This window comes from Linepithema humile, chromosome 6 (genome assembly GCF_040581485.1).
Source record: "Linepithema humile isolate Giens D197 chromosome 6, Lhum_UNIL_v1.0, whole genome shotgun sequence".
Taxonomy (NCBI): domain Eukaryota; kingdom Metazoa; phylum Arthropoda; class Insecta; order Hymenoptera; family Formicidae; genus Linepithema; species Linepithema humile.
Genome location: NC_090133.1, coordinates 15,588,756 through 15,600,201, shown reverse-complemented (window position 1 = coordinate 15,600,201; position 11,446 = coordinate 15,588,756). Strand labels below are relative to the sequence as shown.

Here is an 11,446-nt window from a genome sequence, read left to right as displayed (position 1 = left end):
TCCGCGTATTTGCAGAACGAATTGAGCAGTTTGCTAGCGTTGCCGTCAGAAACTGGCAAATTTGACGGTTGTTCTTTCATAATTTCTAAATATACCAATGAAATGTCGATAGAAATATCTAAACTCGGATGATGAAACACAGCTTGGATACGATTCACATACGCTAATATCATATTGCGCAACTTTCCGTTATTTTCATCTAGAAAAGATATGAACGTACGATATGCGGCTACGTCGAAGAAAACAGCCAGCTCTATAGTTAACTTTTCTTGCACATTTTGTACATGACGCCGCTTCAGTTTAAAATTATCAAAATCATGAAAACTTGAATCAGCAGATAATTGCAAAGATCTTTTAATGAGGTGAGATTTGCCAAATAAAACATTAATTTCTTCTTTAACGCAAAGATCGTCGATTGAGGACAACAACGCATGATCATCTCGCAAAGTTTTAATTTCTAATGTGTCGTTTTTGAAAAAAACAAATCCTTCCTACTTTAAAAAAAATATATGTTAAGTCCTTGCAAGTCATGTTTATATATAAAACAAAGAAAAATTGAGAATAAAAGTAAAAGCTATTTGCTTTTGATGTGGTACCACTAACCCATCCATATTCCTGACAAACGTTTATGGCCGCAGTACTGATACGATCTTTGTGAAAATAATAGCAAGGATCCGATGCATGTAAATTCTTTTGTGATGTCTTTTGCGTCATGTTTCCATACTTTATACGTAGACGATACATTCTTGTCGTTTCTTCGCAGGTTTAACTTAATCTGTTTTCCAAAAACTTTTAAAGTCAGTGGTATCTGTAAATTATATATGAGTTTAAAAAGATTTGATGATTCTCTAATAATATTTTGATAATTGAGCAATGAACGAAGCAATACAGTAAAACTCACGTACTTCCTCTATCTCTGTCGTATTCAATGCCGGCAGCAATATTCTTTCGATATCTTGCATAATATACGCTTGCGTTTCGTGTAATAAAAATATTAACACCAACTTCAACATGAAAAACATGTTGTTTATCTTGTTTTTCAATTATAACTACCGAAAAATGATTAGTTAACGTCTTCTTTACACATCAAATTACTTATGATATACGTACGTTATAATACTTTCATGTTTGTCATATGTTCTGATCGCGTATAGATCACACATACAGGCATCCAGACTTAGGAAAATCATTCGTATCGTGTGACACTTATTGTGTATATACTCTTTATGCTACATATACAGCGTGTCTCAACAAAATATATTCACAAGTTAACATCTGTCCATTTTGTTAAAATATCTAATAATAAAATGTATATACATTTTATTGGGACACCCTCTATATATTTTTTTATCTTTCTGGTTTTTAATTGTAAATATTATTGTATATAATACTTACGGAATGGTGAAATTTTAGAAAAATCGAATTATGATCGATATGTAGAATATGCCACATTATTCACAAACATTTTGACAGTTATTTATAAACGTTAAAAAAATTTAATTAATGACAATTTTAGAATTTTTATAACATAACATTGCTAACGCAATTTACGTTATAAATGTCAAATTTTATATAAAAGGAAAATACAATTGCTTACCGATATACTAAGTTAGAAAGTATATTGTGAAATTTCGATTTCTGACGTGCCGTATTCGGTTACCGAGTTAATGTGTTCAAGAAATAAATAACAATTTGTACTATATAATTTTGAAAATTATTAATTTTTGCAATAAAATTTTTTTCATTTTTTTTATTTATTAATCGATCTTATGTAAGTATTGTATTAATGAAACATTAATAGATTATTAAATTACATAGTGAGTGACGTTATCGCATTCGTAGATTTTTTCTTTACAAATTGTGTGGTACGAAATAAAAGTATCTCTACTTTATTAAGCTATTTAGTTTTCCTTTTTGCAAACATATTAATTATTATCTGTTAAATTGTTTAATATGTTTTTACTAATGCTAATTGCCGAAATTCGATTTAGATATTATAATTTGACGTAATTTATTGACTCCATTAAACAAGGTATAGATGATACACAAAACAAATGTTAACACGACAGATTGTGCGATCGAAAATTCGGTACCAAACGAATTGACCAACTTTTCTATACTGATTTACGCGCATTTTATAATTTTCTTTTTCTTTGATACTTGTTTACACATGTTGATTATCCTTCAAAAATTTTTAAGAGTAGCTTTCAGGCAGACAGAAATGTTGTCGGCAATAATAATCCTGGCCATCTTTCTCATGACACCACGTTCCATCTGGAAAGTATGGATTAATATTAAGGTTGAGCATTTTCAAGCGTAGTGCGTCGATAGTAGACGAATCTTTTTGTTGGCAGTGTACAATACAGGCTATCCACGGTTTCTCAAAATCATGAGCGGCCTGCCATCCTAGCTCGAACTTAGGTGCTAGTTTAAACGTCAAGTTCTTAAACGATATGGTGGAAAAGTTACTGAAAAATTTCATGCATTTTATTTTGATAAATGAGTCGATCGTCTTGCGTTTCTTAATGCAAGGTAAAGTATCATCGCACAGGACTACGTCGTAATATGGCCCTTGACAACTCGTCGTTCTGCGATTCCTATGTCTACAAAAACGTCGTTTGAGTTTTACACCTTTAGATTTCTCCAAGCAGATACTTTGACAGGTGCTTTCTTTCCATTCACTCCAGTTATCATCTTCACAATTCTCAAAAATGTACGGTGGTTCGATAACGGGTGCGCATTCTCCGCCACGACATTCCTTTCCGGGTGCACAATAAGTACCTTAAAAAATGAGATTAATTAAGCTATAAACTGTTTCAGTGATCAGCAACAGGAAATGTACCTTCCAATGCCGGTCCCGTGAAGGCATATAAATTATCATGAGGCGTTTCGCATTCTAAGGTTTTGCATATATCAAACAACGAGACTACGTTTGCATTCTTGTCGCGAAAATATATTTCGCATTGTGCTTTGGCGGTCCATTTTCTTCCGGGTAAGTCGTGATAACGTGAGTGGTCGAGTGATGTGTCACTTAGACATTTCGGTCTCGTCTGATCTCGAAGGCAATCTTTTTCATACCAGAGTTCTTCAGCTATACCACGACTACATTCGGATCATGTGACTTGACCTTGATAGTACTGGTCAGACGACATTATGTATTTGTACGCATCACACGGAATTTCATAATCGGAATCGTGTAACATTCCCAAACTTTCAAACAAATAAATTATTAATTTTGACAATGTGTTTTACTTTGCATTAATTATTCTAAATATTTAATTTTAATATTAATATTAAAATTAATTAATAATTATCATACTGAACAATTAAAAGAAAAAAATCTTTTAAAAAAGTTTCTTTGCTTTTTGATTGAAATTTAAACAATTCAATTAATTCTTATAAAACATATTATCATATTTACATTTGTATGTTGAACTAATTTATATGTCAAATTTTATATTTAAACTTACACATGACCGATCTCATGAGCAGCAGTGAGAGACGATGAAAAACCCGAGGATAGCTTATCTGGAATACCGAATTCTACTATCACACACGATTCATTCGAGTCGCATACGCTATCGACGTTTGATATTCCTATGCTACCTAGATCGTCTTCTTCTGTCGAATAAATATTTATTCCAGTTAAGTAAAGACTAACGTCCCAGTGATTCGGATCATTGTCGTCCGGAGGATTGCGAGTTGCCGCGTAATCGCAGAACGAATCAAGCAGTTTGTCATCGTTGCCGCCAAAAACTGGCAAATTTAAAGGTTGTTCATCCATAATTTCCAAATGTACCAATGAAATATCGATAGAAACACCCAAACTCGGATGATGAAATACAGCTTGAATACGATTCACGTACACTAATATCAACATGCGCAACGTTTCCTTATCTTCACCCAGAAAAGGCTTGAACGTACGATATGCGGCTTCGTCTAAGAAAACAGCCAGTTGCATAGTTAATTTTATTTGCGTATTTTGTACATGACGCCGCTTCATTACAAAATTATCCAAATGTGGAAAACTTGTATCAGCAAATGATTGCGATGATCTTTTAATAAGATGAGGTTTGCCAAATGAAATATTAACTTCTTCTTTGATGCAAAGATCATTCATAAAAGACAAAGACGCATGGTTATTCCGCAAAGTTTTAATTTCTAATGTGTCGTCTTTGAGAAAAACAAATCCTTCCTACTTTAAAAAAATATATGTTAAGTTCTTGAAAGTCATGTTTGTATATAAAACAAAGAGAAATTGCGATTAAAAGTAAAAGCTATTTGCTTTTGATGTGGTACCACTAACCCATCCATATTTCTGACAAACGTTTATGGCCGCTGTGCTGATACGAGTTTTGTGAAAATAATAGCAAGGATCTGATGCGTGTAATTCCGACAATCCTATTGTGATGTCTTTTGCGTCATGTTTCCATATTTTATACTTACAATTAGACGATACATTCTTGTCGTTTCTTCGCAGGTTTAACTTAATCTGTTTTCCAAAAACTTTTAAAGTCAGTGGTATCTGTAAATTATATAAGAATTTAAAAAGATTTGATAATTCTCTAATAATATTTCTAATAATATTATTTACTTGAATAATATTTTGATAATTGAGCAATGAACGAAGCAATACAGTAAAACTCACGTACTTCCTTTATCTCTGTCGTATTCAATGCCGGCAACAATATTCTTTCGATATCTTGCGTGGTATGCGCGTGCGTTTTGTTTAATAAAAATATTAACACCAATTTCAACATGAAAAACATGTTGTTTATTTCGTTTTTCAATTATAACTACCAAAAAATGTTTAGTTAACGTTTTTTTTACACATCAAATTACTTATGATATACGTACGTTATAATACTCACAGGTTTGTCGTATCTTCTGATCGCGTATAGATCACACATAGAGGCATCCAGATGTAGGAAAATCATTCGTATCGTGTGACACTTATTGTTTATATACTCTATATGCTACATATACAGGGTGTCTCAATGAAATGTATTCACATTTAACAGGTTAACGTCTGTCCATTTTGTTAAAATATCTAATAATAAAATATATATACATTTTATTGCGACACCCTCTATATATTTTTTTATCTTTCTGTTTTGAATTGTAAATTTCATTGTACATAATGCTTACTTGCAAAATAGTGGAATTTTAGAAAATTCGAATTATGATCGATATGTAGAATATGCCACATTATTCACAAACATTTTAACTGTTATTCATAAACGTTAAAAGAATTGTAATTAATAACAATTTTAAAATGATTATAACATAATATTGCTAACGCAATTTAGCGTTATGAATATCAAATTTAATATAAATGGAAAATACAATTTCTTACGGATTTACTAAGTTAGAAAGTATATTGTGAAATTTTGATTTCCGACGTGCCGTATTCGGTAACCGAGTTAATAAGTTGAAGAAATAAATAACAATTTGTACTAAATATTTTTGAAAATTATTTATTTTTGTAATCAAAAATATCCCTTTACTTTTTTGTTTATTAATCGTTCTATATAAGTATTATTGGAACATTGATAGACTATTATTAAAATACATTGTGAGTGATGTTCTTGCACTCGTGGATTTTCTCTGGATACATTGTGTTGAACGGAATAAAAGTATCTCTACTTTATTGAGCTATTTATTTCCCTTTTTGCAAACATATTAATTATTATCTGTTACTTTAATTGTTTATTATGTTTTTACTAATGCTAATTGCCGAAATTCGTTTTAAATATTATAATTGACGTAGTTTATTGTCTCCATCGAGCAAGATATAGATGATTCGCAAAACAAATGTTAACACGACAGATTGTGCTATCGAAGATTCGGTACCGAACGAATTCACCAACTTCTCTATACTGATTTACTTGCGTTTTATAATTTTCTTTTTCCTCGATCTTTGTTCACACATGTTGATAATTCCTCAAAATATGTTAAGAGTAGCTTGTCGGCAGACAATAATGTTGGCGGCAGTATAATCTTAGCCATCTTTATTGTGACACCACGTTCTATCTGGAAAGTATGGATTAATATTAAGGTTGAGCATTTCCAAGCGTGGTGCGTAAAGAGTAGACGAATCTTTTCGTTGGCAGTGTATGATACAGGCTATTTACGGTTTCTCGAAATCATGAGTAGTCTGCCATCATGATTCGAAGCTAGGTGCTAGCGCTTGTTAATGCTTCAAGCGCCATATTCTTAAACGGCATAGTGGATAAGTAATTGATAAATTCCATGCATTTCATTTTGGTAAATGAGTCGATCGTCTTGCGTTTCTTAATGCAAGGTAAATTATTATCGCACAAGACTACGTCGTAATATGGCCCTTGGCAACTCGTCGTTCTGCAATTCTTATGTTTGGAAGAACATCGTTTGAGTTTTACATCTTTAGATTTCTCCAAGCAGATACTTTGACAGGTGCCTTCTTTCCATTCACTTCAGTTATTATCTCCACAATTCTAAAAGATGTACGGTTTGATAACGGGTACGCATTCTCCGCTACGACATTTTTTCCCGGGCGCACAATAAGTTCCTTAAAAAATGAGATTAATTAAGCTATAAACTGTTTCAGCGATCAGCAACGGAAAATGTATCTTCCAATGCCGGTCCCGTGAAGGCATATAAATTATCATTAGGCGTTTCGCATTCTAAGTTCTTGCGTACATCAAGCAACAAGACTACGTTTGCATCCTTGTCGCGAAAATATATTTCGCATTATGCTTTAGCGGTTTATTTTTTTCCTGGTCAATCGTGATAACGCGAATGGTCGAGTGCGTCACCTAGACGTTTCGGTCTCGTTTGATCTCGAAGACAGTTCTTTTTGTACCAGAGTTCTTCAGCTATACCACGGCTGCATTCGGACCATGTGATTTGACTTTGAGGCTACTGTTCAGATGACATTATGTATTTGTATGCATCACACGGAATTTTATAATTGGAATCGTGTGTCATTCCTATATAAACTTTTAACCAAATAAATTATTAATTTTGACAATATGCTTTACTTTACATTGATTATTCTAAATATTTTAATTTTAAAATTAATTAATAATTATCATACTGAACATTTAAAGGAAAAAAATCTTCTAAAAAAGTTTCTTTGCTTTTTGATTGTAAATTAAACAATTCAAATAATTCTTATAAACCATATTATCATATTTAAACTTGTATGTTAAACTAATTTGTATGTTAATGTTTATATATAAACTTACACATGACCAATCTCATGAGCAACAGTGAAAGACGATTAAAAACCCGAGGTTAGTTTACCCGCAATACCGAATTTTACTACCGCATACGATCTAGTTAAGTTGCACGCGCCATTGTTGCGAGGTATTCCTAAGGTACCTAATTGCTGGGTACTTCCTTTCATCCAATAAATTTTGAATCCTGTTAAGTAAAGACCAACGTACCAATGGTTCCGATCATTGTCGTCCGCAGGATTGCCAGTTTCTGCGTATTTGCGTAATTGGAGAATGATTCGAAGAGTTTCTGACCGTCACCGCCAAAAATTGACAAATTTAAAGGTTGTTCATTCATAATTTCTAAATGTACCAATGAAATATCGATAGAAACACCCAAACTCAGATGATGAAGCACAGCTTGGATACGATTCACGTATGCTAATATCAACATGCGCAACATTTCCTTATCTTCATCCAGAAAAGGCACGAACGTACGATATGCGGCTTTATGCGGCTTCGTCTAATAAAACAGCTAGTTGCATAGTTAATTTTTTTTTGAGTATCTTGTACATGACGTTGCTTTATTACAAAATTATCCAAATTTGGAAAATTTGCGTTACCAAATGATTGCAATGATCATTTAATAAGATGAGGTTTGCCAAATGAAATATTAACTTCTTCTTTGATGCAAAGATCATTCATTAAAGACAAAGACGCAAAATTATCTCGCATAGGTCTAATTTCCAATGTGTCGTTTTTCATAAAAACGAATCCTTCCTACTTTAAAAAATATACATTAAGGTCCATGCTTATATGTAAAATAAAAGAAATTGAATATAAAAGTGGAAACTGTTTGTTTTTTTACATGACACCACTGACCCATCCATGTTCATGGAAGTTTATGGCCGCTGTGCTAATATGATCTTTGTGAAGATAATAGCAAGGATCCGATGCGTATGGTTGCGACAGATCTTCTGTGATGTCTTTTGCGTCATGTGTCTATACTTTAAACGTAGATACGATTTGGTTGTTTCTACGCAGGTATAACTGAATCTGTTTTCCAAAGACTTTCAGAGTTAACGTTATCTGTAAATTAGGTGACTATAAGTAAAGGATTTGATAGTTTTCGAATAATATTTTGGACATTAAGTAATAAATAAAGTAATACACTAAAACTCACGTACTTCCTCTGCGTCTGGCATATTCAATACGGGCAGCAATATTGTTTGGACATCTTGCTTGGTAGACGCGTACGGTTTATTTAATAAAATTATTAAGAAAACTTTTAAAAGAAAGAACATGTTCTTGCTTGTGTTTTTTTTTTTAATTTTGTACTTGAGAATGTGTAATTAACGCTTTTTTGTATATGAAATTATTTATCATATTGATACGTTATAACACTCTCACGTTCGTTGTGTCTTAGGAGGTCGCGTATAAAATACGTACAAGTATTTAGTTTTAGGAGTATCATTCGTGTGACATTTATTGTTTATGTGTGCATATACCTTTTATGCCATATATATATATATATATATATATATATATATATATATATATATATATACACATATATGTGTGTGTGTGTATTTTTTTCGGTTCTGAATTGTAATTCCACATATAATACTTGCGATAACGGTGGATTTTTAGAAAATGCGAATTATGATCGATATGTAGAATGTGCAACATTATTCACAAACATTTTTAACGTTATTTATAAGCATTAAGAAAATGTTATTTAATGACAATTATAAAATTATTATGGCATAACATTGCTAACGCAATTTAGCATTATAAATATCAAATGTATTGTAAAATGAAAATAAAATTAATTGCTGATTTATTGATTAACTGAGTTAAAAAATCTATTAAAATTTATCCGTCTCTGATGTCATGCTGTTTTCGATTACTGCGCTCTTGAGTTCATTAAATAAAGGATAATTTGTACTAAGTAATTATAAATATCTTTGAATTAGAAAATAAAATATTATTTAACAAATATAATAGAAGGGGCATCCAGAGCCGTCGCAGAATGTTAGTGCTACATTTTTAATTTAATTTCTTAAAGAATTATTTTAATAAATTAATCTACAAGAGACAGTTAAATTGTACACCGATCTCATATCGAGATACGAATGTGTACGAAATTATAAGTATATTGTTCTCATATCGAGAAACATTTACTTACATATAAGAATTATTGGAGAGAAAGGAAGAGAGAAAAAATATCAGGGCGCGAGTTAATTTATTAAAATAATTCTTTAAGAAATTAAATTAAAAATGTAGCACTGACATCCTGCGACGGCTCTGGATGCCTCTTCTATTATATTTGTTGAATTTATAGAGTCTTTACATTATATGTGTTTAAAATATTATTTTTATTTTTTTTATTTAATTATTATTTCTATATAAGTGTTACTAAAACATTGATAGACTATTAAAGTACATAACATAATGAGTGACGTATTGTTCTCATTCATTTTTTCTTGACACATCTAGAAAGGAGTAAAAGTACCTATACTCTACTTAGCTATTTTTTTTTGTTTTGCAAACATGTCAATTATTGCCTATTACTTTTATTGTTTTTTTTATGTTTTTATTAATGCTATTTGATGGAATTCGTTTTAGATGCTGATAATTTAACGTAATTCTTATCTCCAACAAGCAAGATATAATTTTTATACCATTTTTTTAATAACATTTTTATATCAAATAGATATAGTGGTAGGAGGATCTCAAGCCCAAGTAGATTGTATTTCTTGATATATATTTTTTATTAAACTAATGTTTGAACAAACGTTTCGGCTGATCATTCAATCATCTTCAGTGTTCCTTTTTATCTAAATAATTATACATCTTAGTGATTTTATATATACAATTGAGGTCAAGATAATAAATTTGCTTAATAAAATAAATAAATAATTAAATCTTTTGTGTCGCATACTTGTACTTAAAACTATGTAGATTCAATTCACCATTATTAAGGTCTTTACTGGTGAAGTCACTTATGTGATTGTGAGAAATTGCAGTTGCGGTGTTAATCACAAGTCACCATTTAACATCAACTGTGAGTTGATGTTAAATTTTAAAAGTGAAGACCCGAAGGCATGTAATTCTGTAGGAAATAAGGGAGAGGGAATCAACGGACAAGGGGCAACCACAATCCCAGCCAGCAAGGCGAAAAATATTATTTTTCTTAACTCTATAAAGTAGGCAATAAGCTGAGAATAGGAATATACGAATCCGAGAGCAAATCAGTGTCACTTTGTTTGTTTAGACCGTGTGACTGTCTTTTTATGTTTATCATTTCAGAAGTTAATCTTCTCACATATGATTTTTCGTTATCTACGATGCTAACTCCTTCCCAATTCATTTGATGATTAAATTCTAACCGATGTTGAGAAATAACCGAAGGAGAAGTGCTTTTTTTAATGTCGTTTTTATGCTCTTTAATCCTAGTTTCCAACCTTCTCTTTGTTTGACCTATGTAAGTTGCCTCACAATCCACACAAGAAATCTTGTATACTACACCACAATGTAAAAATTTTTCTAACATATTCTTGTGTCTCTTTATGAAGTACCTCATATCACATTCCCTAGCATAAGACATTCTAAAACCATGTTTCTTAGTCATGGACGTAAATTTCTCAGATATGCCTCTAACATATGGAATAGTAAAAAACTTATTTCTACGATCCTCTGACACTCCACTCTCTTCACCTTGTATTCTTTTATTGCCAAAGGAATAGTATTTTAATCTTTCTTCCATATTATAAAAAATAAATGGAAGAAGATAATTATTATTCCGTAGGATGTTAATGATGTTATTAAAATCTTCTTGAAGAAAACGTGGATGTCTTATACTTCTATCAACTTCTTGAAGAAAACGTGGAAAGTCTTATACTTCTATCAACCATTCCAAAGATAACTCCTCTCTTATGTAATATGTGGTGTTGAGAGAGAAAATTTAGGTACCTCCCCGAGGTAGTCTGTTTGTGGTACCATTTGGTAATAATGTTATCACCTTCTACAATCAATTCTACGTCCAAAAAACTCAAATGTCCATTGTTCGCTCGTTCACATGTAAATTTAATTCTGTCATGAAACAAATTGAAAATTTCTATTATTTTATTGATAACGTTGTTATGAGCCGCCAAAATTATGTCATCAACATATCTGTAAAAGAAAAGAGGTTTTGAAACCAAGATTTTGAGTGCCCTTTCTTCTATATCCGTAAGAGTAATATT

At 31.4% G+C, this 11,446-nt stretch overlaps 1 protein-coding gene across 2 annotated transcripts; it reads right to left on the bottom strand.

Moving 5' to 3' along the window:
- Positions 1-2,930: 2,930 nt before the first annotated feature.
- LOC137000420 (A disintegrin and metalloproteinase with thrombospondin motifs adt-2-like) lies at positions 2,931-5,750 on the bottom strand. Of its 2 annotated transcripts, XM_067356876.1 has the most exons (5): positions 4,872-5,750; positions 4,653-4,796; positions 4,307-4,525; positions 3,471-4,195; positions 2,931-3,210 (listed from the first exon to the last, which is right to left on the bottom strand). In XM_067356876.1, exons 2-5 carry the CDS (start codon positions 4,767-4,769, stop codon positions 3,114-3,116), a joined length of 1,158 nt encoding a protein of 385 aa, XP_067212977.1. In that variant the 5' UTR covers positions 4,770-4,796; positions 4,872-5,750; the 3' UTR covers positions 2,931-3,113. The 2 variants fall into 2 exon arrangements, with proteins under 2 accessions (XP_067212977.1, XP_067212976.1); XM_067356875.1 differs by having other exon boundaries at positions 4,653-5,750.
- Between the last annotated feature and the right edge of the window lie 5,696 nt (positions 5,751-11,446).

Bases quoted from the DNA above. Each gene is read 5' to 3' on its own strand.
- LOC137000420 (XM_067356875.1), bottom strand. From the start codon at position 4,769: ATGTTTTTCATGTTGAAATTGGTGTTAATATTTTTATTAAACAAAACG. The intron at 4,526-4,652 runs GTACGTGAGTTT...TATAATTTACAG, and splicing joins ATACGACAGAGATAAAGGAA to ATACCACTGACTTTAAAAGT. The intron at 4,196-4,306 runs GTTAGTGGTACC...TTTTTAAAGTAG, and splicing joins TTTGTCAGAAATATGGATGG to GAAGGATTTGTTTTTCTCAA.